This window comes from Orussus abietinus, unplaced genomic scaffold, assembly GCF_000612105.2.
Source record: "Orussus abietinus isolate OABI.00-Male unplaced genomic scaffold, Oabi_2.0 scaffold8, whole genome shotgun sequence".
In the NCBI taxonomy this organism is placed as follows: Eukaryota; Metazoa; Arthropoda; class Insecta; order Hymenoptera; family Orussidae; genus Orussus; species Orussus abietinus.
The window spans coordinates 1,442,540-1,467,687 of NW_019395997.1; the positions used below are offsets into that span (position 1 = coordinate 1,442,540).

At 39.7% G+C, this 25,148-nt stretch overlaps 9 protein-coding genes across 15 annotated transcripts; 5 read left to right on the forward strand and 4 right to left on the reverse strand.

The window, feature by feature from the left end:
- The first annotated feature begins 1 nt into the window (after window position 1).
- On the forward strand, window positions 2-2,794 carry LOC105699536 (eukaryotic translation initiation factor 3 subunit M). Its single transcript, XM_012424625.2, has 7 exons — window positions 2-179; window positions 501-680; window positions 753-847; window positions 913-1,131; window positions 1,229-1,497; window positions 1,565-1,708; window positions 1,947-2,794. Exons 1-7 carry the CDS (start codon window positions 135-137, stop codon window positions 2,168-2,170), a joined length of 1,176 nt encoding a protein of 391 aa, XP_012280048.1. The 5' UTR covers window positions 2-134; the 3' UTR covers window positions 2,171-2,794.
- A 69-nt stretch (window positions 2,795-2,863) lies between these two features.
- Window positions 2,864-8,668, reverse strand: LOC105699535. Of its 3 annotated transcripts, XM_012424621.1 has the most exons (9): window positions 8,430-8,668; window positions 7,522-7,690; window positions 7,251-7,424; window positions 6,414-6,537; window positions 6,158-6,338; window positions 5,854-6,067; window positions 5,630-5,780; window positions 5,390-5,529; window positions 2,864-5,254 (listed from the first exon to the last, which is right to left on the reverse strand). In XM_012424621.1, exons 2-9 carry the CDS (start codon window positions 7,642-7,644, stop codon window positions 5,132-5,134), a joined length of 1,230 nt encoding a protein of 409 aa, XP_012280044.1. In that variant the 5' UTR covers window positions 7,645-7,690; window positions 8,430-8,668; the 3' UTR covers window positions 2,864-5,131. The 3 variants fall into 3 exon arrangements, with proteins under 3 accessions (XP_012280044.1, XP_012280047.1, XP_012280046.1); XM_012424624.2 differs by lacking the exon at window positions 8,430-8,668 and having other exon boundaries at window positions 5,992-6,067; window positions 7,522-7,662; XM_012424623.2 differs by lacking the exon at window positions 8,430-8,668 and having other exon boundaries at window positions 5,390-5,523; window positions 7,522-7,662.
- Window positions 8,669-8,920: 252 nt separating this feature from the next.
- On the forward strand, window positions 8,921-10,161 carry LOC105699364 (splicing factor 3A subunit 2). Its single transcript, XM_012424278.2, has 3 exons — window positions 8,921-9,047; window positions 9,135-9,697; window positions 9,766-10,161. Exons 2-3 carry the CDS (start codon window positions 9,152-9,154, stop codon window positions 10,042-10,044), a joined length of 825 nt encoding a protein of 274 aa, XP_012279701.1. The 5' UTR covers window positions 8,921-9,047; window positions 9,135-9,151; the 3' UTR covers window positions 10,045-10,161.
- On the reverse strand, window positions 10,155-11,497 carry LOC105699367 (60S ribosomal protein L27a). Its single transcript, XM_012424282.2, has 6 exons — window positions 11,393-11,497; window positions 11,054-11,117; window positions 10,873-10,970; window positions 10,636-10,788; window positions 10,431-10,573; window positions 10,155-10,238 (listed from the first exon to the last, which is right to left on the reverse strand). The coding sequence occupies exons 1-5, from the start codon at window positions 11,393-11,395 to the stop codon at window positions 10,445-10,447; spliced, it is 447 nt and encodes a 148-aa protein (XP_012279705.1). The 5' UTR covers window positions 11,396-11,497; the 3' UTR covers window positions 10,155-10,238; window positions 10,431-10,444.
- Window positions 11,498-11,504: 7 nt separating this feature from the next.
- On the forward strand, window positions 11,505-12,881 carry LOC105699363 (nucleoporin Nup37). Its single transcript, XM_012424277.2, has 4 exons — window positions 11,505-11,830; window positions 11,900-12,097; window positions 12,157-12,524; window positions 12,613-12,881. Exons 1-4 carry the CDS (start codon window positions 11,681-11,683, stop codon window positions 12,863-12,865), a joined length of 969 nt encoding a protein of 322 aa, XP_012279700.1. The 5' UTR covers window positions 11,505-11,680; the 3' UTR covers window positions 12,866-12,881.
- LOC105699357 (gem-associated protein 5) lies at window positions 12,873-18,511 on the reverse strand. 3 transcript variants are annotated; one of them, XM_012424265.2, is made up of 16 exons: window positions 18,419-18,511; window positions 17,989-18,301; window positions 17,538-17,899; window positions 17,110-17,460; window positions 16,776-17,031; window positions 16,477-16,711; window positions 16,334-16,418; window positions 15,876-16,248; window positions 15,473-15,797; window positions 15,111-15,398; window positions 14,891-15,038; window positions 14,541-14,804; window positions 14,261-14,471; window positions 13,971-14,177; window positions 13,424-13,874; window positions 12,873-13,371 (listed from the first exon to the last, which is right to left on the reverse strand). In XM_012424265.2, the coding sequence occupies exons 2-16, from the start codon at window positions 18,295-18,297 to the stop codon at window positions 13,103-13,105; spliced, it is 4,134 nt and encodes a 1,377-aa protein (XP_012279688.1). In that variant the 5' UTR covers window positions 18,298-18,301; window positions 18,419-18,511; the 3' UTR covers window positions 12,873-13,102. The 3 variants fall into 3 exon arrangements, with proteins under 3 accessions (XP_012279688.1, XP_012279691.1, XP_012279689.1); XM_012424268.1 differs by lacking the exon at window positions 18,419-18,511 and adding an exon at window positions 18,371-18,412; XM_012424266.1 differs by lacking the exon at window positions 18,419-18,511 and having other exon boundaries at window positions 17,989-18,329.
- Window positions 18,512-18,900: 389 nt separating this feature from the next.
- Window positions 18,901-20,138, forward strand: LOC105699362 (thymidylate synthase). The gene is made up of 4 exons (XM_012424276.2): window positions 18,901-19,162; window positions 19,235-19,498; window positions 19,558-19,820; window positions 19,891-20,138. Exons 1-4 carry the CDS (start codon window positions 18,925-18,927, stop codon window positions 20,098-20,100), a joined length of 975 nt encoding a protein of 324 aa, XP_012279699.1. The 5' UTR covers window positions 18,901-18,924; the 3' UTR covers window positions 20,101-20,138.
- Window positions 20,139-20,226: 88 nt separating this feature from the next.
- Window positions 20,227-21,952, reverse strand: LOC105699366 (uncharacterized protein C6orf106 homolog). The gene is made up of 3 exons (XM_012424281.2): window positions 21,647-21,952; window positions 20,984-21,336; window positions 20,227-20,864 (listed from the first exon to the last, which is right to left on the reverse strand). Exons 1-3 carry the CDS (start codon window positions 21,802-21,804, stop codon window positions 20,758-20,760), a joined length of 618 nt encoding a protein of 205 aa, XP_012279704.1. The 5' UTR covers window positions 21,805-21,952; the 3' UTR covers window positions 20,227-20,757.
- Window positions 21,903-25,104, forward strand: LOC105699359 (anaphase-promoting complex subunit 4). Of its 3 annotated transcripts, none has more exons than XM_012424274.2 (8): window positions 21,903-22,010; window positions 22,420-22,588; window positions 22,655-23,034; window positions 23,110-23,310; window positions 23,378-23,659; window positions 23,724-23,947; window positions 24,022-24,590; window positions 24,668-25,077. In XM_012424274.2, the coding sequence occupies exons 2-8, from the start codon at window positions 22,483-22,485 to the stop codon at window positions 25,075-25,077; spliced, it is 2,172 nt and encodes a 723-aa protein (XP_012279697.1). In that variant the 5' UTR covers window positions 21,903-22,010; window positions 22,420-22,482. The 3 variants fall into 3 exon arrangements, with proteins under 3 accessions (XP_012279697.1, XP_012279696.1, XP_023289938.1); XM_012424273.2 differs by lacking the exon at window positions 21,903-22,010 and adding an exon at window positions 22,259-22,338; XM_023434170.1 differs by lacking the exon at window positions 21,903-22,010 and having other exon boundaries at window positions 22,483-22,588; window positions 24,668-25,104.
- Window positions 25,105-25,148: the final 44 nt, after the last annotated feature.

Below are 25,148 nucleotides of genomic sequence, written 5' to 3' on the forward strand. Positions count from 1 at the left end.
TTAAATACGTGTCAAGTGTGCATGTATTTGACGAGAACTCTCCGAGCTCCTGATTGGCCAACTTGGAAGCCAAAGATGGCGAAGCTCTTTCGCTGTCGCGTTCACTGTGCTGAAACGTGGTAAGCGCTATCAAAATGCAGGCGCCTCCAATTTTTATGGATTTGCCCCTCGAGGATCAGGTATTAATACTTATTTTATAGAATTTAAACCTTTCTTAAGTATTATTGTTACTCAAGGCGCTAATAAGTCTACGCACACGCGTGGGGGTTATTCTTTCACCAAGAGGCCGGCTATGAGGATTTTAGGTTAGGCAGCGTGCTATGCATCTGTAAGTTGTAATGAGATGCAACAAAAAAATTAAACGTTCGTTTAGACGTTCGATCTTGAATTCAGAGAGTTTATAATATATTATTTTGAAACGGGATGAAGGTTATTAACGGTTTTATTAAGGGGTAGTTTGTAGAGGGGACTGATACTTTAATGCAATTGCTTGTTTCTAGGCTCAGGAGTTAAGAGTCTACTTTAAAAGCCTTGGCGCTGAGATAAGCGAAGAAAAGTCACCTCGGGGTATCGAGGATGATTTGCACAAGATCATTGGAGTATGTGATGCCTGTTTTAAAGAAGGAAATGAAATTGAAATTGAAACGGTCCTTAATGACATTGTGTCAATTCTGGTTGTGGTAAGTTACATTTTGAAAACCTTCTATATCCATGAAATTTGGGTTATTTATACATTTCTTATTGTGTTGCAGATTCCTATAGATCGCACAGAAAATTTAATTCTAGCTTTTTGTGAAAAATTAACGAAGGCACCTGGATATAAGCTTGGATTCGTGTGCCTCAAAGCGTAAGATTCTATACTACATGTTAGCACAACTATATAAAATGGTAGCTATATAAAATTTTTTGCAGATTATGGCTGCTTTTCCAATCGCTCGATGAAGCATCGTCAATGAGATATCACGTTTACTATCATTTAGTTCAAATTGCGCGGAATGTAGATCAAGTGAAGGCAGTATATAGTGGAGTTGACCAATTAAAGCAACAGTTCGCACCTCATCCACCATCCAATGAGCAGATGCAAAAATTATTACGTTTATTGCATGAGATACTCCTGAGTTGTAAACAAGGGTAAATATTATTACAGTATTTCTTGGTAGATTTTCAATTACTGTTCAGAGTGAAGGAATTATTAAATTATTAATGTTTATGATAAAAAATTATTTAGGGAACAAGCAGCAGCAGTTATGGTAGAACTATTGGGAACCTACACTGCAGAAAATGCTTCGGCAGCAAGAGAAGATGCACAACGTTGTATTATTGCAGCTCTAGCGGATCCTAATACTTTTCTGCTTGATCCGTTACTTGCTTTGAAACCCGTAAGATTCTTAGAAGGAGAACTGATACATGATCTCCTTTTAATATTCGTAAAAGACAAGTTGCCTGCATATTTAACATTCTACAAGAATTATAAAGATTTCGTCGAGCATACTGTGGGTACGTAGAAGTTGTTTCACATGAAATTACATAATTTAAAGAGTTACAAGCTAATACCTTCTCATAGGTCTCAGCCATGAGCAGAACATGAAGAAAATGCGGTTACTGACCTTCATGCAACTAGCGGAAACAAATCCGGAAATGTCTTTTGACACGATCAAAACTGAACTACAGATCGAAGAAGATGAAGTGGAAAGTTTCATTATCGATGGTAAGTTTAATTTTTTAATAATGGGAATTAGCATACAACATACCCTATATGCAATTTGTTCTATTGATCTACTCGATGGTAACTCTTCTCTACGTAGGGGATATAAATAGAATAAGTACTGGCTTGGAAGTTTGTCAATAACTTTTAAGTTATCGAGACATTCAACAAACTTCAAAATATTTTTTTTCCTCGCTATAGTCTAGAAATCAGTTGGCATTACGAGAGATTTATTTTGCAGTCCTAAAAACAAAGCTTGTACGGGCCAGGATGGACCAAGGGGGACGAAAAGTTCTTATTTCCAGTACGATGCACAGGACATTCAGTCGACCACAATGGATGCAACTGCGAGACTTGTTGGCTGCGTGGAAGTCTAACTTGTCCGGAATTAACGAGGGCATGAAGTCAGTAGCCGCTGTGCAAATGGATCTTGCAACTAAGAATAAAGCTGTGGTGAATCACTGATAGTGACGAAATGTTAAGCCTGTACTTCGGAGAAATCCTATGGGATAACAAATTTTCGAAATTTCCTGCAGACGGTAATAATTCGCACTTTACATTTTCCCTGTAGTAAAGTCAAGGCAAATATTTGCCTTTGATATATTATTATGCAATATATACAAGAAATCCCCTGAAGTGCACCGTAGAATTTATTCCGAAGTACAGCTGATCAGAACAACTTATGTGCAGAGGAGGAAACAGAAGAAACGGTATCGAGAAATGACACCATACATTCTCAGTGTCAAAAATAATATCTCGAGCGAAACACAGATACCGTAAAATCACGGACAACTTTGAGATTTGTCTCTGTGAGACAGGTCTATTTACTACGAACGCACTATCCACTCTGTAACGAGACTCGATATGTTACACATTACTGGATCGATTTGTACAATAATGTTCAGTAATTCAGTAACCCTAATACATCAGTGACTAAATAATATTACCGATGGAATACAAAAAAAAAAGTTGATCCATCGAAAGATATACTCGACTTGTGAAAAAATTCAGTTTTGTACAGACCCCCAAGCGTTCCCATAATAACAGCGATTGTTGGGGCAAGCAAATAAAGTTTACATTGTAATGTCATTTTAAAGTCGTTATCACGTTGTAAATACAATATCTCTTTCGTTCGAAAGACATTTAAACTACCCATAATGACATCAGTATATTCTCTTTATTTCGATAGATCTTTCTTATGGTACATGATATAAGTTTTCATTGTACACCCACCGGTTATTCTTTATCTTGACCAGTCAGTTACTGTCAACCTTTTGCATGCCATTTATGCATTAACAAAAGCAACAACATATTTCTTTTCCTCGTTAACACCATTTCAATTCTTCTCGTTACACTCTACATGAGTACCGTAAGAAACACTATGCTCGTAAAATTTCAAGAAACTAACAGTACAAATCTATAAAAGATGCTTACAATGAATATGTAAGGATGTATCAAGTCATACAGTCCGCGATTATTAATTAATACGCGCTTGGAGATATCTGCAAATTGCAAGGAAAAGATGTTCACAGTTATATCTATGTATACACTTATTCACGAATTCCGTTAAGATGCATCGAGTCTTCCTTTTTCGATCTAGCCACTCTATCGAGTCGAGATGGCAAGTGAATTTCACTGGCCTTATTACTGGATTATTTAACACACTCAAAATCCATAATACACGCCAGGAGAAAAATGTCAAACACGTAGGCATGAACATGACGAAAGAGATGCTTCGTTCTTTCCCTGTCAAAGCAATTAGTACGGAACTCTTCAAGGAATCATTGGTATAAAATGACATGAAATCGCTCCTACAGTTACCCTCCAGGCTTTTCTTGCAGATTTTCCTTAACGATATATATATATAAAAGAAAAACTGATACTCGGTATAAAACATAAATTACGCAGGTGGGTACAGTACAGGCATAACCTAGATTGATCACAATCGATAACTTACGGTATAACTGCAGTAAAAAAAGGTAGAATAAAGAATTTACTATAACAAATTCGGCTGCAAAACGATGAAACGTTCGAAGATTAACATCAGATAGGACAAGAGGCGATCACAATGGTGCTCAACATTGTTGCATGGTTCTTTATCGTTAAGACTAGGATGACTTGTCGAAATAACTTGCAAAACTGAACATAACCGCTAGTCGGAGCCAACGCGGTGAAAACTCTAAAGTAATTGGGATACACTCTCGTAGAAAAATAAATGTATCTAAACGTTATAAAAATGATACATTACGTAAGGCCAAATTAGGTTAGAGCAATTTTTACGATCATCCGTGTGCGCTAGAAAAATGCGCGAGACTCATCAAAGCTGCTGCCACATTCTGCCTGGCAAAATGTATAATTAAAATATACTGATATATTATTTATACATACACGTGTATATATATATATATATATTTAATCTGATCATGATCAAACGAAAACAGTTTATCAATTGTCAGCCTAAAGAACGTAACAAAGCTGCCCGTGAGCTGGTATGGAAAATAAGATATACACTGACACAGTTAATGTGTACGTAACGAAGCAACAGGGGTATACCGACTTTGTATCGTTTCAACAAATTATAATCAGTTGCAAAAGTGGGATCAGTCGGTACCGGCCAGCCCAGCAAGTGACAAAACTCTCTAACATCGGGGGATCACTAGAGTCTAGATCGTTATACCAATTGATAATATATCGAGGACCATAAAATGATAACTCATGCTCGGTTCGATAACAATCAGTGGATCGAGCAATGACATCTTGTTCCTCCTCATGAAATTACATCGACGAGATCTGCGAATACGAGAGATTAAATCTGAAATTCCAAGTGCCCAAGGGCTGATCCATCTCGGGCGGCAGAATACAAATAATATCCCTAACTTGTACAAGTAACCATCACAATCCGAAGCGACATATTCAACGAGCAGTCTCTCGCTATCTTCCTTTGACCCCATGAAATGGGGAAAAACAACCCATCTAAACTTATTAAAAAATAAAATCTTTTATCCTGACACCGAAACAGTCCTTTACCGTCCTTTCTTTCCATTTCTCCATCTCCTCTCAGCAATTAGCGCCCATTGTCGCGATAGTCTGTTACAACCTAATTCTACTTAACGCATATACGTTTACATACGTATATATATATATATTTTTTTTTTACTCGGTTTTCTCTCACTTTCCTCGTGATATAACAGCCACATAAAACGCAGCTTCGAGTTGGCTCAGCCTGAGAGTCGGAAATTCCCCTTTGTCTCGTTCTTTCTCCTCTCCATTTTTCTCCCGCACCCTCAAGTGTTCACAAAATAGAGTTCCATAGCCTCAACATCCACGAGTTCTCGTCGACGTCGGACCCTCCCGTCAACGGATGGCACCCACGACGAGGTCGTGACGACTCGCTGGGGAGTCGCGAGGCTCGAGACGAGTGGAAAGTCAGATTTGAGTGGAGAATCGAGGACGTGGCAGGTCTCCAAAAACCGTGTCGCCATGAACGCTCTTGGCCAGGGCCTTTATCGAGGCCCGAATATTGTGTGGGTCGAGGGGATCCCTCGAGAGCTGATGCGATACAGGGCCCACGTTAATTTTTATACAGCAGATTCATAGAATTTAAGAAATCACCCATGCGACCGAGCATGTGCTCAGAGAGGTTATGAAAAGTGTGGAGAAGTTTATAAAAGAGTTAATCCAAACCTGATCGTCATCTTGGTCTTGCATATTCCTGCGAACGAAGGAAGGAAACACAGGTACACTGACCGGTAGCGACTTGGCCAGTGTAGGATGACCTCCTCTCTGACCCCGGGGTATGTGAATGCCCTCGTCGTGACCTGAGTCTAACGACAAGGTACACGTCAGTGTACAGAATTTCATGAGCAAGGTGTTAACGAGAGTGCATTCTTTTAAATGAACTATGGAAATATTTGTTGGAAGTACCGTCAGTGTCGGATTCCTCGTCCCAAGGTGCAGGGCGATCGGAAGGTAGGGGATCATCCATTCCCTCCAGGGTGAACATCGCCTCGGCGTCGAAACTGCTAGGTTCCTTCGGCTGCAGCTTCAGCGACTCCTTCTTGTCGATGACTCCGTTCTGAAAAGATTCATTCAACCGATGTAAACGTCAAACTCATGACAGTGGATAATTAAATAATATAGACACGTACAACTTGAAAATTACTCTGGCGTTTAGCCGTAGCTTGTTGTCTGACAGTAACATCGGTGACGACCTTGGTATCGCCGATCGCCACGCGCGGCTTCGCATTTACGGAATTATTTACGGTGCTTATGTCATTTATATTTGCCTTAAAACTATCCTGAGACGCCGGGGGAGCTTCTCGGACCTCGGCTGGCTTGTTCTCGTCGTGGGTACAGATCAATCTGCAAATGGACAGGTTTAGTTTATGAGAATATATTATTATGAATATCACAAGTGGGGCTCCGAGGGATTAGGGAAGTGATTTATGGTACCTTGCCAAGAATCGATGTTCCATGTGAGCCCTGTCACGGAACTCCTCCAGCAACTGATACTGCTGAGCTGTGAAAGCGCGTATCTTCTCCTCTGCATCGGCTGCTTGTCTCTGAACAGCTTCGTCCAGCTGTTGCTGAAGACTACCAAGTGCCATTTGCAGGGCAACGGGCAACTGCGTGGCTAAAATGTTTTAATGAAACAATTGCGATAAATTCAGGTTCAAAAACAATGTTGGGGTCATCGATTAAGCCTTACCAGAAAATCTGGTTGGTGTTTGTAGGAGATCGACATCATCCAATGTGCTGCGATCTATCACTATCCTGAACACAGGACTGTAATCTGGATTGGCTTTCAACTTGTTTATTTCCTCGGAAGACATCTATAAATAGAGGCGGTGTTTCACTGACAGTGTGAAATTCATTAAAACAGCAGGTCGATAATTTCCTCTGGTACTAAATTCGATAAACAGGAAATTGTCACAACGGTAACACGGGATATCACGTTATAATTACGTTAATATGATTCTATATACAGCAATGATGTAAGTGTCAATGAATAAGAGCAAACATCGAGGCATATTTAGCAACGAAGCTAATATTGGCAATGTACAATTGCTTTCCAAGATATCATTTGTGTCGTCCTAAAGTATTAAGTACCGGCAGATAACGAAAGAATTCTCCAAGCATCTGCTGCTCGTGGATCTTCATAAAAAAAAGAAAACAAGTTAATTAAGTTACCGATAAGATATGTTCTTTACCTGACCTAATAAATTTAATGTAGCTGAGGCGATTCTTAAGATATAAGCGGTATTATTGAGAAAACACGTTTCCTCTCTCTCGCTACGTATCTCTATGATAATTCGAGCCGATTGTCGTAACGCCTATATAGTCTTTTCTCCTCAAGGCGTAAATTCATCGGCTACATTAATGAATTATTTATCAGAGTCACTTCGTTGCACTGTTTTGCACTCGTAGCCATGACATATTGGCACGCAATATGGAGAGTATACTATTTCAGCAAAACTACGCATCTAGTCTTTGCTTTCATAGCATAACGCACTTGAAATGTATTATCTCTGCAGTATGTACTTACAACTATACTGGTATTAATCAGGACCATGGCGGCACCGTATTCTCTGTGAACTGCATGGGTGTACAGTGAACAGTTATAACACCTATGGATTACCCATGCACCGACATTTTTCACGTCTACTAATCCTGATTGCTCTTTGGTGATACCTTCTAATTCTGGTATCGTTGCAATGCTCTGTTTACAAAGGTACATGATACGTGGATAACTTTGTCCCAATATCGTGAAGCAATATAAACAAATCATTACACATCGAAGACTTCATTAATATTACCTCGGAAAAGAATGGATTAGCACGCTCCATCGGAGTTAGTTCCATATCCTCGACATCGATCCTCTGCAGTTCGGTACTCCGCGACCTTATCGAGACGTTTAAACACTTGCAGGCTGCGTACATCTTGGAGAGCTGGGATGGGCACTATTGGAGGACTTACTTATGTCTCCTGATATGGAATAGAGCGAAAATTCCACTTGAATGAATCCGGATGAACGTCTTATCTTAAAGATAGAGATTGGCTACTTTCGACTCTCTTGGAACCAGTGGCTTGGTTATTGGTGCGACACGACTCGAAGGAACATGAGCAAAGCTGACCTGAAAATCAACATGACATTTGTAGAATATCACCGTACTCGGTGCTTTAAAAGAAGTCACTGTGCACTTTCACAAAGCCAAGATACTATCCCCCATCCTATCGACTCTTCACAAAATACAGAGAGTCAAAAGTGACTCTGCCTAATTCCATCGCCAAGGATCCTGAATTTTAAGAATCTCAGGAACTTTCATAAAACTCTTCACAGCTCCTTGCCCTCAGTTGGCAACTCGCTTTCCTCTTTCGTCGTGCAGCACTTCCTCTTTAAATACCTCCAACAAAAGGCACAAATAAATTCGGGTAAATTATCCCCCAAGAAACTGAAATAGTCTCAAGTTGAAAACAAACTGAAAGGGTCGAAACCAGGTGTTGAAATAATTCCAGGGAATTAGAACCGAAGAAACGCCGCGAAGCAGGTTGACTACATCGGTGCGGCCTTCCACACAAAGGCCGGCTAACCGGTCGAGTCTTGTAGCTCGTTTAAAGATAACAGAGATTCAAAACTAATCTACAGTATCGTGTATCCGAGCCGAGGACTCGCGGGATGCGAGAAAACTCGACAAAAGTGAAAGTATCTCCGGGATTTTCTTACCGTTTCAGCGTTAGTCCGATGGACCCTCGGCTTGGCTCGTTCGGAATGGCCCCCTTTTGTCTGGCGTCACTTCGGCATTTCTCCTCGAAACACCTGCGCGATTTCTTCACGAGAATCGCAGCCGACAGAATCCAGTGACACTTGCCGAGCCGCAGGTATATTTACAATTATTCCGAATTCTTCCGCACCGAAACGCTCGTTTCGGAGCGACCACTAAAAATAAACTATAGACAAGAGATACTTAAAGACGGGCGACTCTCTTCCCCCACTTCGACAGAGACCGTTGGGCATAGAGTATTTTTCGAAACACAGTTACGACACTTCTTTACACGGACATAGTTCGTACAGGTTCCGCCAGAGATGAGTTCAGAGATTGCTCGCGGGCAGGGTCGCGCGATCGCGTTCCGTGCTGCCCTCTGTGGAGGTTATGGACGGCTAACGCACTTACCATCTGATACCCCCCAATGGCATTTTTTATTTTAGTTACACCAACCCTGCTTGGACAGAACGTCCTAACCTAACAAGTGTTGATAGGACTCATTCGAGAGTATATTAATCGTTCAACCAGATTTAACTGAAAAGAAAAAAATTCTGTTTACTCATCTACATTTAAATAAGGTAAGAAATGTGGAAAATTAGAGGACAAGAGTTATCCAGTGTATTGCTTTGGCTCACTAAAATTCGATCATATCCATTAACTTTTAGGCACTTCGCATCACGAAATGGATTTTCAAAACCGACCTGGAGGAAAAACCGGTGGAGGAGGAGTGGCATCATGGTCAGAGAGTAATCGCGACAGGAGGGAACGCCTTCGGCAACTTGCTCTCGAAACGATAGATCTTAATAAAGATCCATATTTTATGAAAAACCATTTGGGCTCGTATGAGTGCAAGCTATGCTTGACTTTGCATAACAATGAGGGCAGTTATCTGGCGCACACACAGGGAAAAAAGCATCAAGCTAATTTAGCCAGAAGAGCTGCAAAGGAAGCTAAAGAGGCACCGCAAACATTAGCTCCCGAGAAACCTAGAGTTGAACCGAAAAAGTTTGTCAAAATCGGACGACCTGGCTACAGGGTTACAAAACAGAGAGATCCCGAGTCTGGGCAGCAAAGTTTGCTTTTTCAAGTTGATTATCCCGAAGTTGCCGATAACGTCATTCCCAGGCACAGGTTTATGTCTGCCTATGAACAACGTGTAGAACCTCCAGATCGTAAATGGCAATATTTATTGTTTGCTGCAGAACCTTATGAAACTATAGCATTCAAGGTATTTAAATATGCCACGTGATAGTACTAAGGTGCATTACTCTTTGTACAACACATATTCTGTTTTAGGTTCCTAGCAGAGAAGTGGAAAAGGCAGAGGGAAAATTTTGGACTCACTGGAACAAGGACACTAAACAGTTTTTCCTTCAGTTTGCATTTAAAAACGAGAAACCTTCTGTTGGTAAAGTTCCACCACCACCGGTTCCATTAATTCGTCCAGGTCTTCCACCTCCGATGATGCCAGTACCTCCACCACCCCGACCGCCTATGTTTAACCCAGTTCCACCTCCTCCAGCTCTGTTAGCTACAGGATTACAAATACCACCCCCTCCACCTCATGTAACATAACAATCGTAAGAATCAAAGACTAAAACAAAACTTAAATTATGCTGAATTCATTTACAACTCTTAGTTACGAAGTTTAACATTTGGAATAAATAAAGGTACATTCACACACCTAATGTGGTATATCTCTGTCTCCTCTCTTTATTAAAAACAGTACAGTAGTGGCGATCGTACCAAAAATGTATAACTCTGTAAACCTGGAAGGAAATACCAAAACTTTCACATATGTACTAATGTAAAAAATAATATAACTTAGTTATATGCTAAATCAGAAAGGAACACTCAACATGAGGAAAAGTGTTGTACGCACTCTTCAGCCCGCCCGTTCACAAATCATCATACAGTAAATAAATTCAAAATAGTTTAAAAACCAAACATATTTAACATACCCAGAGTTTGTTATTTATGCACACAGGACACACGCTCCACCGACTGCCTTAATCTTGTCTTCTGCTTGTTTACTGAAGAATTTGGCCTTAACGATAACAGGTTGCTTGGGAAGTCGTCCCTTACCCAATAATTTATAATAACCCTGAGAAAATAAAATCCCATCAGCTCAGTCTCAACTAAACATTTCTCTAGGTAATTACTTACTGCTTTAACAAGATTGATAACTGGAGCCTTGCCGTCAGGGGAGTCTTTGTACTTTAGCCTAGTCTGTTCGGACACCAGCGTCCATAACTTATCCAAATTTATCGTTGGACACCATTTTGTGTTACGGCGCAGATGATAATTCCTCATACCAAGCTAAATTGAGAGAAAAGAAAAATAATTACAGCAAACAGAGAATATTAATGAAAATGGCTCCAAGTAAAGGAATTAGCAAATTACCTTTCCAAAGTATCCAGGATGATATTTGTCAAAGTTAATGCGATGATGGTGCATACCACCGGCATTACCACGACCGCCAGGATGTTTTCTATGCTTACCTGTTGACAAAATTAAGTCGCATTAAAAATCGAAAAATTAATTCACAAACAAATCACGTTACGATTTCCGACGAGTTCCTTACCTATACGACCGTGGCCGTGGCTTACGTGTCCACGAAGCTTCCTGGTCTTCTTCTTATGCGTCGACTGTGAAAAAGAGAAATAAAATTAGCCAAAGTAAGCACGAGGGCTGATCAATCGCCAAATCCCGAACATCGTATGCGCGGGTAACGATCGAAGGTTATGTCCGTCACTTATTCGAATGTAAACTCGGCAGGAGAAAAATCGAAATAAAATAAGGCATCCGAGCCAATGCTACATTTCTCCATTGTAATTTCTGCACAAATCCACTTAAATTAATTGACGGATGCTACGAAGACAGACGGATTACAACGAGAGTAAGCGCCACGCGATAAACTCACCATCTTGGACGCGGCTTGAAGGCCAAAGAGGTTAGAGTTTCTAGATGATGTACGAACGACATTTTTCTTACTCGATCTACTGCGCCATCTAGTGAAAACGAGGAAACTACGATCTCTCGTTTCTGATCACGATGATAAGTTGCTGCTCTACCGCAACAAAAAAGCGGGAGTTTCATTACGGTCTTTACCGGGCATAACCTCGCGGTATCTATAAAATAACATGAGAATATTTATACCATTAGTACAGGTGTTACTAGATCAAGATTAAAGTAGTATCTTTTTCGGAAAATGGAGGAAGCGTTAGAAGCCTCTCCTACCTACAGGCTGAATTTCTCTGAACAGATTTATTGCGTGGAGCTGTCACCGTATGAGTGGTCACAACATTTAATCAGTATAGCTCTGGATAAAGAAATTATTATAGGCACTGTCAAATTCCAGGTTTGGATTTAAACTTGTTAAGTTTTTTCCCCTTAATTCAATTAAAACTCTATAACATTCTATTCTTAGGATGAAGACGATATGCTAGAAGATATTTCATACCGCCCGGTTAGGACTTTTCACCATGCTACGAGACCGCATGCCATGGCTTGGAGTCCAGAAACATCGCTTAGTGTTGTTCCGAAAATTGTATCACTCTGCGTGGCAGGTGCAGACTTCAAAATTCGATTATATAGTAGCAACTTAAACGAAAGCGACGTATACGAGGTAATTTCAAAAGATCCAATGCAAATGAATTGTCTGCTTGCTAATGTCGTTTCTCATAGGTCTTAGACGGTCACAGTGACTATGTCAATTCTATTGCATTTGAACCTGAGGGAGAGCTCTTGGCTTCAGTATCGGATGACCACACCTGTAAAATTTGGGCTGTAAAGGAAGATCAAAAATCTATTGCAACATTCCGACTAACGTCCCCTGGTGTGAGCACTTGTTGGCACAACGAGGAATCGGGGAAATTAATGGTAGCTGAGAAAAATGGTTTGATACATTTGTACAATGTTAGAAGTCTGCAAGCAATTATGTCCTTGGATGCTGGAATCCTGCCACTGCCATCAGCTGACTGGGGACCAAACCCTTTAAAAATAGTATGTTTGGCAGCTGGTGAATTACTTCTATGGGATGTAACACGTCCTAGGTAAACTGGAATTATTTTTAACATACTACTATGCCCTGAATTATCAGTAAGAAATTTGTAGAATACATAAAATATTTTTCTTCGACAGTCGACCCATTGAGTCGTTTACACCACATATTGAAGGTGGTCTGATAATACGAGCTTCCCGAGCCAATGAAGATCTAGTTGGCAGTATCGGAAGACCCGACAATCTCCTTAAAGTTACTAATTTAAAGACTAAACAGGTAGTTCTTAACACAACTATCGGCATCATCGGTGGATTGTCGTGGCACCAAAAATTACCTTATGTATGTGCAGGCAATGATAGAGAACTTTGTTTCTGGAGAATAAATACCAAATGACAACATATAACTAGACAATGAAAAGGTATATTAATTATCATGTAAATACGTTCATACGTCATTCACAATTAAGATTTCTGCCACAGCAGAGTAACATCTTGAAGTAATATACAGTCATAAAAAAAACTCGAGAGTAACTTATCTGATTTTTTTAACAAAACACTGCTTCATTACCATAGAAAAATAAAATAAATCTGTACATGGTATACACTGTAAATACTTCTAAGACTATCCTTCTTACTTGTCATTCGAAACAGCTGCTGTCCAGATCTTGAATAAAGCATTTGAGAACTTTGTCTTAATACTATCTTCCAGAGGATAATCCTCCGTACCCAGTTTAGTAGCCTTGCTGTATATTAACATAGGATTTGGAGTGCAGATACGTTCCTCCAGGAAGCTGTTCTTTTCCTTCTTTGCTTGATCCAGTTGTTCCATGAGAGACGTTGTATTTTCATCACTTGGCTTCTGTTCAGAATCATCCTCTGGTTGATTTACCTTTCCTGAAACTAACTGATACTGTATCGACAGAAGCTTATTAAAGTTAAAAGCAAAGCATACCCATCAACGAAGCCAGCGCAGTCTCCAATTTATTAATCTCACTCGTCCTCGTCCAATGAAGAACCGACCTGCGGTCCAAACCATCCTCCAGATATTTCTCGATCAAATTTATAACCTCAATCTTTTGCGAACTGTTTGTTTCTTCATCCTTCTCAGTTGCATCTTCATCGGTCAGCCAATTCAAGAGTCCCAAGCATAGATAAGCTCGTAGACTCTTTGCAACAGAGCTTCCTTCGTAGTTGAATATACTTCCACTGTCCATCGGACTTTTTGCATCCAGACTACTCAGTACCGTCAAGAGTACACTTTTGTTTTTCTCCAAAGATGTCTGAGAATACGTCGTTTCAAATTGAGAAATACTGCCCAACGCAGTGACAATATGATGAAGCTGTTTTTCCACCGAATCCGCGATCGCAGCTAAAGCGATTTGATGGCTGACTTTGACTCGCATCTGGAAATCATCCATCATAAACTAACGTTAAATAAAGTCACCGAGAAACTAGGTGGAATTTATATATATTTTCAGGATCGGTCCTAAAACAATTACCTTTACTTTGCTGTCTGTAATGAGGTTGCAATTGTACTTCATTAAATTCTCGTAAAAGGAGGAGCAATTCTCCTGTTGATTTTTCAAGTTATCCAGCAAGCTGTATTCCGAGTTCCCTGAGAGCCACTTTGACACATTTACCAGCTGTTCCTTATTGGCGAGGATTTCTTGCAGCTTCTCGAAGGCATCCAGATGCACCTTGTAATACTGCCAAAGGAAAAGCGTGATTAATAAACTAATCTTACGTTCTCTGATCTGCACTATTTAAAACGTTTAAAAATAATTAATACTTTTGCTCGTGGGAATTTCTCTATCATTGCCCGAGCTTTCTTGCAATCACAAGTAAGCAAAGTCTGCGTGATGGTTTGATCGATCAAAGATTCTCCGAGTTTTTCATCGCCAGCTATAAATGCTAATTCAGTCGCTAGTTCTAAATAACGAGAGTCGATTCGTCGTCCGAGCGTCTTGGCAGCCACAGAGAAATTTCCTAATTTAATGTAACTGAAAGAGCGAGTTTATTAAAATATATTTGAGAGAGGCAGGGTTGAAAAATATTGCTAGAAAGTATACCACAGAGTAGCCTCTTCGAGGGAGCCATCTTTAATAGCAATATTGACCCACTCTTCCAGCAAGCTTTTCAAAAGTGGATCATCTTTCTGAACGTCTAATTTACACCTGGCCAGGACATATGCCTCTCGATACATCTTGGCATTTTTGAAGATTTCAATAGCTTTGTGAATCTTGTGGATACATAATAAGTACGACACAGCCTTGGGTATATTCTCTTCGAAGATCAGTTGGTCAGCGTAGGCTTCGCACATCTCCTGCCACGTTCTACAAATTATGTCAATGTCTTTCCTCTTCCTTGTCTCTCTCTTTTTTTTTTATTCAATTGCAATAGAGGAAAATTTTTGTCCTACCTTAAGGAAAGAGAAGGCGCGAGAGACACCAAGTAATCATTTAAACGCCTTTCCTTAACCGCTGACTCTAGGTTCTTTCGGAGGTTATTACTCCACATGTCCATCTCGGTTGCTATGTTGTGCTGGTCCTTTGAGGAATGTATTTTCTCTGAAATTCGAGGAAAGATCATGAAATTTAGACGACACGAAAGTATCCGAAATTATTGGAAGAGTTACTCACTTTCGGAGTTCAGCAGTGATAAGAGATCTTCCCTGCTTTCGCAGAAGAGAGATGGCAAGCAGGCCTCTGTATGCTCCGGTTGTAGTTCTTCATTTTTAGGCATCTCTGTCACTTCGGAATTATCAGGACTGTCTTCGCCCTTCTTAGTGTCTGCACTTTGAAGAAGTGATCTCATCGACAGGAGAAGACTCGAAGTGTCATGAGTGATTTTTGCGTACCCTGGGAAGTAGGTTATCCTCTTTCCTCTTTGTTTCTGAATTTCCTTCGCAGCCGGTAGTTTTAGTAACACTAAGAATTGAATGATAGGATTAGTTAATGCTACAGAATAATGTTTCTATACATTAATTGTATGAATTAAGTACTTTGGCCATTCGTCCGATGGATCGGCTGTATTACTTCCACGGTCCCATCCACAGGACTCTCTGCAATGGTCGCGACAACTTCACTCTCCTGAGTTTTCTCAATCATTTCTGATTTTCCTTTCGCTTTTTTAGAGCGAGCTTTTTTTCCTGACCTGGGTGCGGGCAGTACAGGTTTTTGATCAGAAAGCTTCCAAACACGAAGAGTGAAATCAGCTGATCCAGTCATGATCAAATCAGGATCCAAGGGACTCCACATGCAACTGACCACAGGACTCGAATGCCCAGTAAATGTACCTAACAGTTCTTCGGTTTCAATTTTCCAGACCTAGAGAAACATTCGATACTTTACATAATGAAATCTATCAAATATAGATTTCACAATTCTTCGAGTTTGGATTGTTACCTGGGCAGAGTTGTTATAATTACCAGATACTAAGTATCCACTAAAGTGAGGGCTCCAAGCCAGACATACGACTTTATCCACATGTCCATTCAATGTGGCCACTACGTCATACTTTATGGATTCATCGTCCTTAATGGATACATCGTTTAATTGATCTGTTATCGAGTCAACTGCATCGGCAGATGTATTAGATATATTAAAGACGGTAATTGTGCTAGCGTTTATTGCAACAGCTAGATAGTCTCGAAAGGCCGAAAGTGTTAGATCGGTGGCTGTACTGCATGGATGCCAAGCAAGGCGATAAACAGCTTTCTTCAACGAGTGGATAGTCTTTCCACATTTCGAAAGCTTTTGATCAAGGAATGAAACAGTCCTAAAATAATAGTCACCTCAAAGAAATTTCTAGAAAAAATTGCATGGAAATAGTTAGTAATTAAAGTTTGAAAATAAATATTTACCCATCTTCAAAGCCTAGTGCTAAGCATGTAAAATCTGGCTTCCATGAAAATTCCGTGCATCCTTTCTTCACCACGGATTTGGGCTCTGATAAGAAAATTTAAATTATTGTTGAACTATTGGTATTAAAAGGTGAACTCGTTACCTTGATTCGGTTTCTCAGGATCATAATAGACTAATTCTCCGTCTGCGCAGGAGAACAGAAAATATTTTCCAGGTTTCTGACTCGGAGCAGGACCCCAACCAAGTGAGTAGATGTTGTATCTGTGATACTGTCTATACAAGATCGGTGGTTTATTTACATTTACATCAAACACACCAACTCGACCTTCTCCAGTACCAAACGCTAACAGGTTTTCTTTTTCTGGATGCCATGATACCTAAAGTCATTGTTATTTTTAATAACTATTACATGGCACTTTTGATTTATAAAGGAGTACTCACTGTCATAACTTTTCCTTTGATTTTTTGCCATAATACTGTTATGTCGAATGTGTTTTCATGAGGCTCGGACAAATTCCATAATCGTAACATCATATCACCCACACCAAATGCTATGCGTGAAGTATCCAAGGGGCAAGCAGCCATACAGTACACGAAACCAGCTTGAGTAGGCATGTCACAAAGTATTGTAGTTTTATCTCCATCATATTTACAACATAGCACTCGACGGTCCTGAGCAGTTGTCCAAATCTTTATTCTACAAAATTATAAGAAATATTTATAAATGAAATGTTTAGATTGCAAGGCAGACTTAATATGTAGCCGTATTACTTACTCCATCTTCTCTGTGTTTGATCTCCAATCGTCAGGCGAGGATTCAGGAAGCTCCTTCTCAGACTGTCCCGATATATCTTCGACAATGCAAAACAATCCTCTGAGATGGTGACCATGAACCAGTTTCCAAGGAACTTTCGTTTTTTGCCAGAGGGAAAAATCCCATGAAATGAGTTCTCCCCAACTTGAACTTGCTAAGAGAAGTTTCGGCTTGATCCAATTGACTACGGTCCAATTGCCTACAGTTGTGCTTAATTTGCTTCTGTGCTGATGGGAATGCAGTGGACCAGATGGGAGGACAAGGTCAGTTTGGTAACGAGCATCTTTGCCAGTTTTCCATATGTAAATGGATCTAAAAAAATATTCATGCACAATAAAAAACTGCATAGAAATCAGAGCCGTAATACAACCTCAATTGCCCGTACTCACCTTTCCTTTGCCCCAGAAGCTAAAAGCATATCTTTTGCATCGGTACCTTCGCAAACGTTGACATCTGTCGGGCACCATGACAGACTTACTATTTCACTATCATGACCCCTTAGTTTGTACTTTACTGTTCCCGTGCCATGTAAATCTACAATGCACACTAGACCAAATTTTCCACCAACAGCCACGAGATAAGCATCATGTGGGCAACAAGAGATGCAGGTTGCATTAAACTTCCCTAATGAAATTAATTGAGCACTGTTGTAAGTTATGTTCCAAGAGACCACGTATCCATCACTGGTTATGCAGCATATCACATTGACATTCGCTTTTGACCAATCCATGCATATCATTTTTTGTTCCAGCTGCAAATGATTAAAAAATGCATATCATTAATATGATATTTACTTAATATTAAAACATTTAATATTTGAAAATAACTAAAGATATTTACATCAATACATGAGTACGATTTTATCGCACTTAAGGTATCCAGGTCCCATACTCTAACGACGTAGTCACCTCCTACCGAAGCCAGCCAGTTCTTCTCGAACTGACCAAACTGTGGTGAAAAGGTAAGCGAGTTTACTTTCATGTCATGGGCATTTGGAATGATGTCAAACTTGAAAATCTTGCTATCCACCGCATGTTTTCCAATGACAATTGCATTTTTAGAACCCCATGCAATGGTACCGTCGTTTGAGCATACTAATATAGTACTCAAGTACCAATTTGGCGATGGAGGTAAGGTTACCTCGTTCATAATTCTAAAATTCCATTATTGATAATCAATTAATATAAATGATAGGTTTTCATTGTTCTTTTAAATACTTAACCTCTAAAATAATACGAATAACACATTAAGGAGTACACTAAATACATACTTCTTTGTTTCTTAGATCGAACGTAAGAAAAATTCGAACTGTTCACGAGGAGAACATTTACTGCTTCGAATAGACGTTAAATTGATATAAAAAAATACCGGCCGGCTAATTGTATACAATCGTAGGTTCGTTTTTTCGCGGCAAGAGAGCGAACTTTCCGTCAAGCGAGGAATATTTGGCGGACATTACCGAAACCCGATATATTATTTTGGGAATTTTATAATTAATAGTTAGAATCAAGTGCCAACATAAAATCCACCATGAAGCTTATGCGATCTCAGAATATCTTGACAGCACTGACATTTTCGCGGGAATTAGATGTGTAGAGCAAACGAGTGCTATTTATAGTCCGGTAAAACGTGAATTAATTTCATGTTGCTGTTTTAGTATCTTACATTATTACTCCAGCTACACAGTAATTTGGAGTGATAGCTACATATAATTGCAAGCAACAGATAAGGACCCTTTATTTTATGTAAGAATTTTTACTTTACATAAGCAGTATTATGGAAACTGAAATTAAAATGGAAGAGAATCAATCTTCAAAAGTTGAAAACGGTATTAAAAATGAAGAAGTGATGCTTGCCAGACTCAGAGACAATTCTTGTTTACAAATCCATGATGAGTATCAGTATTTGCAACTTATTGACAGAATTATTAACAAAGGCTCCAAGAAGTCAGATCGTACGGGCGTCGGCACTCAATCAGTGTTTGGTACACAGATGCGATTCAGTCTTCGAAACGGTAGATTACGCTTTGTACCATTTCATTATTTACTTTTATCAAATGTCTAACTTAAATAATAAAATTATATAGGAACTTTTCCATTATTAACCACAAAACGTGTTAATTGGCGAGCTATTGTTGAGGAGCTATTGTGGTTTATCAGAGGCTGTACTAATTCAAAGGAGTTAGCAGCGAAGGGTGTCAACATTTGGAACGCCAATAGCTCTCGGTCTTTTCTTGATAGTTGTGGTTTTATCGATAGAGAAGAAGGCGATCTGGGCCCAGTTTACGGATTTCAGTGGAGGCATTTTGGAGCCAAATATGTGGACATGCACACGGATTATACAGGCCAAGGTATATCCTGCATAATTTCTTGTTATTAATTTAATGGTTCAATGTTCTACAATCCCCAGGTATCGATCAGTTGAGAGAAGTTATTCACAAAATTAAAAACACACCAGATGACAGGAGAATTATAATGACTGCATGGGACCCCGTTAGTATTCCCCAGATGGCCTTGCCACCATGTCATTGTCTTGTGCAATTTTATGTATGCGACGGAGAATTGTCCTGCCAACTTTACCAAAGAAGCGCCGACATGGGACTTGGAGTACCATTCAATATCGCATCTTATTCACTACTTACATACATGTTGGCTCATGTTACATCATTGAAGGTAACTTCACCTTAGAATGTGCTTTCACACAATAACAGTAATTTTTCTTCTTTATTTTCTGTTTAAATAGCCAGGAGATTTTATACATACGATGGGAGATTGCCATGTATATTTGAATCACATCTCCAGTCTTCAAACGCAAATAATTCGTGAACCGAGGCCGTTTCCACAACTAAAAATTAAAAGGAATGTTGAAGACATAGAAGACTTTGTTTTTGATGACTTTGAATTGATTGATTATAATCCTCACAACAGGATCGTCATGGCTATGGCAGTTTAATACTTGATCCAAGAATTATCTATCAAGATTGCATTCATTACAAGAATTATGTACATACCTTGGAAGAATGCATTAAAAATAATGTATCTGAGAATCGCATGAAAAGGCATAATTGAAAACTACAGCTAATTGTAAAAGTTTTTAAGTGGGCTTAAACCCTGCATATTACATTCATCTCCTTAATGTATAGCTACATCAAATATAGAATTATCGATAATTTACCAGAGCTCATTAAAAATAGGCATGTTTCGCTCTAACAGCACTAAGAAATACTAGTTCTTATTACATAACCCAAAACACAAATAATCAAATCACAGGTGCATTTTTTAAGATGGCACCTCCTTACATTTTACCAGCATTTCAAGCATTCCTTAAATAACTTCCGATCTGTCTGATTGACGTCTATGTCTCACTCTTTAAAAAGAGTAAAAGTGCGACGCAATGAATAAAATACACTTTTAAGAACAAGTGCACGGAACTGTATATTTGAAATTTCTGTAGAACGTTAATTATACCCATCGCGACTTCGCGCGATGGACCACCCACAGGATGAACCAGTAAGATGTAACCAGTGGACGCCATTTTATTGGAGGTTAAAGAATTATGACGTGGATTAAAAATCAATTAAAGTAAAGGATCAGGTCACGAGGATAAGGGCTAGCACATCTGGACATCACCAGATTGTGAAGTACTTAATTGATGTAGCTGTTGAGTTACCGCCAACGTACCGCTTTCACTTACAGTTATAATTACCCAAATGACATCTGAAAAAAATATACATTCTGGACATTGGATGTGCGCTGTGTAAAGCAATGGCCTTTGATCCAGGAAATATAGATTGGCAAAGATAAATTTATAGCAACAAAGTTTTGGAGCGACGTACCTCCAAAGTAATAACCTGCTGAAGTCATCATCCTCCATTTACTCTGATAAACGCCTAACTCTGCAGGACTGGTTAGCTCTATTTCAAGATCTGCTGCCTCCTTAGGAGCCAAAGGTAGAACCGGTATTTTGTTCCAGTTACCCAATTGGTTTCCACCGCTGTGTCGCAAGGTAATCCCTTCCGGCCATGTATCGTCCCCAGAATTCTGAATGCGCCATGACTTCCTAAACTTTGTATTAGGTGGAACCGATTCTCCTTCGCCAATTGTGCAGTCACGCAAAAGGACCATAGAAGGCAGTTTATACGGTGACAGTTCGAAATCGATGTAACTACATATTGCAGCTTGAAGGTTCCTATTGCAAAGATGGAACATTAACACCAACACAGGATTTCATAACGACAGATCATTTGGGCACTCTTTATGCACAGGTTATAACGTGCTAGGACACGGATATAAATCTTTTGCAATCAAAATAATCAATCAAAGTCACAATGAAACATTAATATGTCTACTAGATATATAAGAGACACGTGATTTCGTGGTTACACGGTTGTATATGCGCCCTCCAAAACACGCAACGTGTGCCACATATCGGATAGAGGTTATGTAGTTACGAGTGCCCCCCGGTCCAAAAAGGGGTTAGATTCCAACAAAGGTCTTACCAGTTATTCATATCCAGGAAGAAGGTTGCCGTTGTCTCATTGAGCTGGCTCTCAGCTAGCAATCTCTGCAGCTGCTTGACCAGGTCGTCTTTGTCCGTTGTGCCCAAGCAACTGAATTGGTGCAACAGATTCTGATCCAAATCGTTGTCCACGTCCATTCTGGTCTCCGTCAGTGTTCGCTTAACTCTCCATATAAATTTGGGGCCAGCCTCTCGCGTTATCACTCCCGAGGATTGTTACAATTGCGTCGTTGAATCTTTAACCACAAATTTTAAATGTCATCCTTCGCTCGACCAGTGACGTTCAATGCCCTCGCTTCGCGTGTTCGTCCTCTTGCATCCGACTGCACTTAACTCGATCAAACGTGAGTAGAGGTCGCGTTTCAGAATTCAGCACTCCGAAATTCGACCGTCCAAATTTTCTCTCAAATCGAAGCGAACCAATCGGATGGAAAATTTTCGAGGTGGAAAAAAGAAGGGAAAAAAACTGACGATGAATTTGGGAACACTATCATATGCGCCGCCATTTTATTGGTGGCTTGCCATCTATAATACTATATGCATCATGACGAACCGGGAATTATGAATGACGGCGCGGTGCAAATAAATTCATTAGTTTTCTAATTTGTAAACATGTCAGATTTGACTTTTTGAGAGATATTAATTGGCTTGTTTTATTACGGTATTAATAGGGTAATCAAGAATATTTATGCGTTGCGAGATTGCACAAGACTTAATACCTAACCCCTAAAGCTGATGTATAAATTGTTTCAGTAAATCTTAGTAAATTCAGAGGAACTAAAAATTCAATCTCGTGGTAAAGGAAATTATTGCAAAATGTCGGGTACTATGAGACATTTAGAGGAGCGACAGCTTGCAGCAGAAATAACTGCTATGCGTTGGTCACCCAAAATGGATCTTCTTGCGATAGCTAATTCTAAAGGTACGGATGTCCATGAGAATAGGGGGATTGACGGAGGTTCTGTATTTTATGAGGATTGTATTTTAGGTGAAGTTGCACTTCACAGACTGACCTGGCAACGCGTGTGGTTGTTGCCTCCGCAAGAAGAAGGGGACCTAGTAGCAAACCTAACGTGGAGACCCGACGGCAAGCTCCTTGCCATTTCCTATGAGAAGTCTAAAGTATTGTGTTTAGTAGATATCGAAAATAAGAATATTATCCACAAGACACAGCTAGCTTTGAGCAGTAGCAAGGTCTATATGGTATGGTTACCAATGAACAACATCGAGACCGATAATATAGGAGCTCAAAAAATCAGTCATCTCCCTACAGGTGAATACCTTCCCACTCTGCCCAGTTTGAATAGAAGTTTTGGTCAAGAACCTGAACGTAAAGATTTTTGGTCACGGATGCTAGACATGTTGTTTGTAAGTCTGAATATAAATTAGCCGATACTTTAGTTTTAACGGTTAACAAAGAATATTGTAATTCTCTTCTTCAAGATCGGTCAAGATGACGGCAGCGTGGTACTTTACGTATTCGGAATGTTTTATTGTGGAACACTTAACATTGGACATGGACCAGTACTCGAGATCACGGGTGGATCCGGTGATCCTATCTGGGTTAGTTGGAAAGATAACGATGGTATAGGAGTCGGCAGATTATCTTGTCCTTTATTAGAAAAAGATTCAGCATTCTTACAGGTAAATTGCCACTGATTCTTGAATTCTTCTTAAACTAGTCCATTCTATTTCATTCTTTATAATTTAGGTAGCTCGGGCTCAGGCACATATAACGTGTCTTATGGATTACTTATCTCGTACTTGGATGGCTATCTCCGAAGCTTGGGAGACGATATTGTTGGAGATGGATGAAAAATTAACGCGCTATGCAGAAAGTAATCCACCCGGTGGTGTTGCTGCGGATTTCCTTGAGCTGCTCATGATTGGCATTCCTACGCCTAATCTGGAGAATTTTTTATTACGAGATTTAACAGAGAAAGGTCTAAAAAAGCTTGGGCACAGTATTGAAATGTGCTACAGCAATATACAGGTGCGTTACCAATTGGGACTCTGATTTGCCTTCTGTACAGAATTTAACACGAGGCATTTTACAGAAATTAGTGTTAAAGCATCTCAGTAGTGTCGGAATGGCACTAGTTTACCAGTTGTCAGAAATGCGTGGAATGGCCAGGTTGGGAGGATCTTACGAAGCTTTGGGACTGAAGGATGAAACACCTATAAATAATGCTCTTCATGCTTCGCAGGCCTTTCTGGCTAAATCTTCAGAAATTAAACAAGTAATCGATCACAGTATGAGAGATTACAAGGCATTCTTTAGGTATGCAATAGATCGATATAAAGTGTCAACAAATCATCCGGTTGCTGTGTTATAAGGAGATCTTAAAATTTCAGATGGCTTTACGTAGTTATATTGAGATTAACGGACGAACGAGTGCCATCGGAAGTGAGTAGAGTGAGCCAACAAGAATTAACTTTCATAGCAGACTTTCTTCGTGGCTTTGACAAGACTGATTCAGCAAACGGTGGAGAAAGAAAAGGAGTAAATTTGGAAAAATTAGGACAATATTTACGCCGAGAGTCTCTGCAAACGTGTCTAACGCCGGAAGGAAGTGAATGGGCTTCGATGTTGGATGAAAATCATTGCTTGAAAGATCATCCACTAATTATCAAGCAAGATCTCAGTTATTCTTTACTGCAATCTCATGCAAAATTAGTCGATGCAATAAGTGGTGTGTTTACTGAAGCCTATCAAGGACTGGTCAGCCACTTTACTGTTTTTACTATTGGCCTTGGGCCCTTCGTGCCTGATATAACATCTCAAATCGTAACACAAGATAAAAATCTACTGATCGCAGCAGCAGACAGTGAACGTAAACATTTACGTTGTTTCAAAGTCGAATGCATTTTTGAGGGACCACTCACTTCTAAGTTATCCATTATAGACATTGACCGTAGACAAGGTAAATCAAATTGTTCATTAGACTGTATTCTTAAGATAAACGTTGCACTATATCTAAAAGTAATTCTTTCCTCCTAGGAATGGCTGCATGTTCTAAAAGTAGTAACGACACCACAATTGCTGACTTGCAATTTTACAATCAAGACTACTTGAGTCTACTACTTCTAAACCCCCTAAATTATGCATCGTTCCTCATCCAAGTGCCTGTCAGTGATGTGAGGCTATTCAGTGACGCAGCAGAAGAACTGATTAATTTAAGTGAACTTCTGGGGACTGCGTGGCCACGACCATTCCAAGGTATTTCCGCGCGGCATCTAGCAGTGAGTGGTTCACGAAAAGTAGCTGCTATTTTGAGTGAAACCAATCGTAAGATTCGGTTACTCGAAACAGAGGTGGAACCCGAGGATGAAGAAGACGAAGAAGAGAGTACGGAGCAAGGGGATGAGAGTATGGACACAAGTGGTGCCGTAGCAAGCACATCTCAGTGAGATTTTAACAGTATCGGTTCTCTTTGTTGAGACATCTGTACTAATTTAATATATTTATTAATAAAACTATG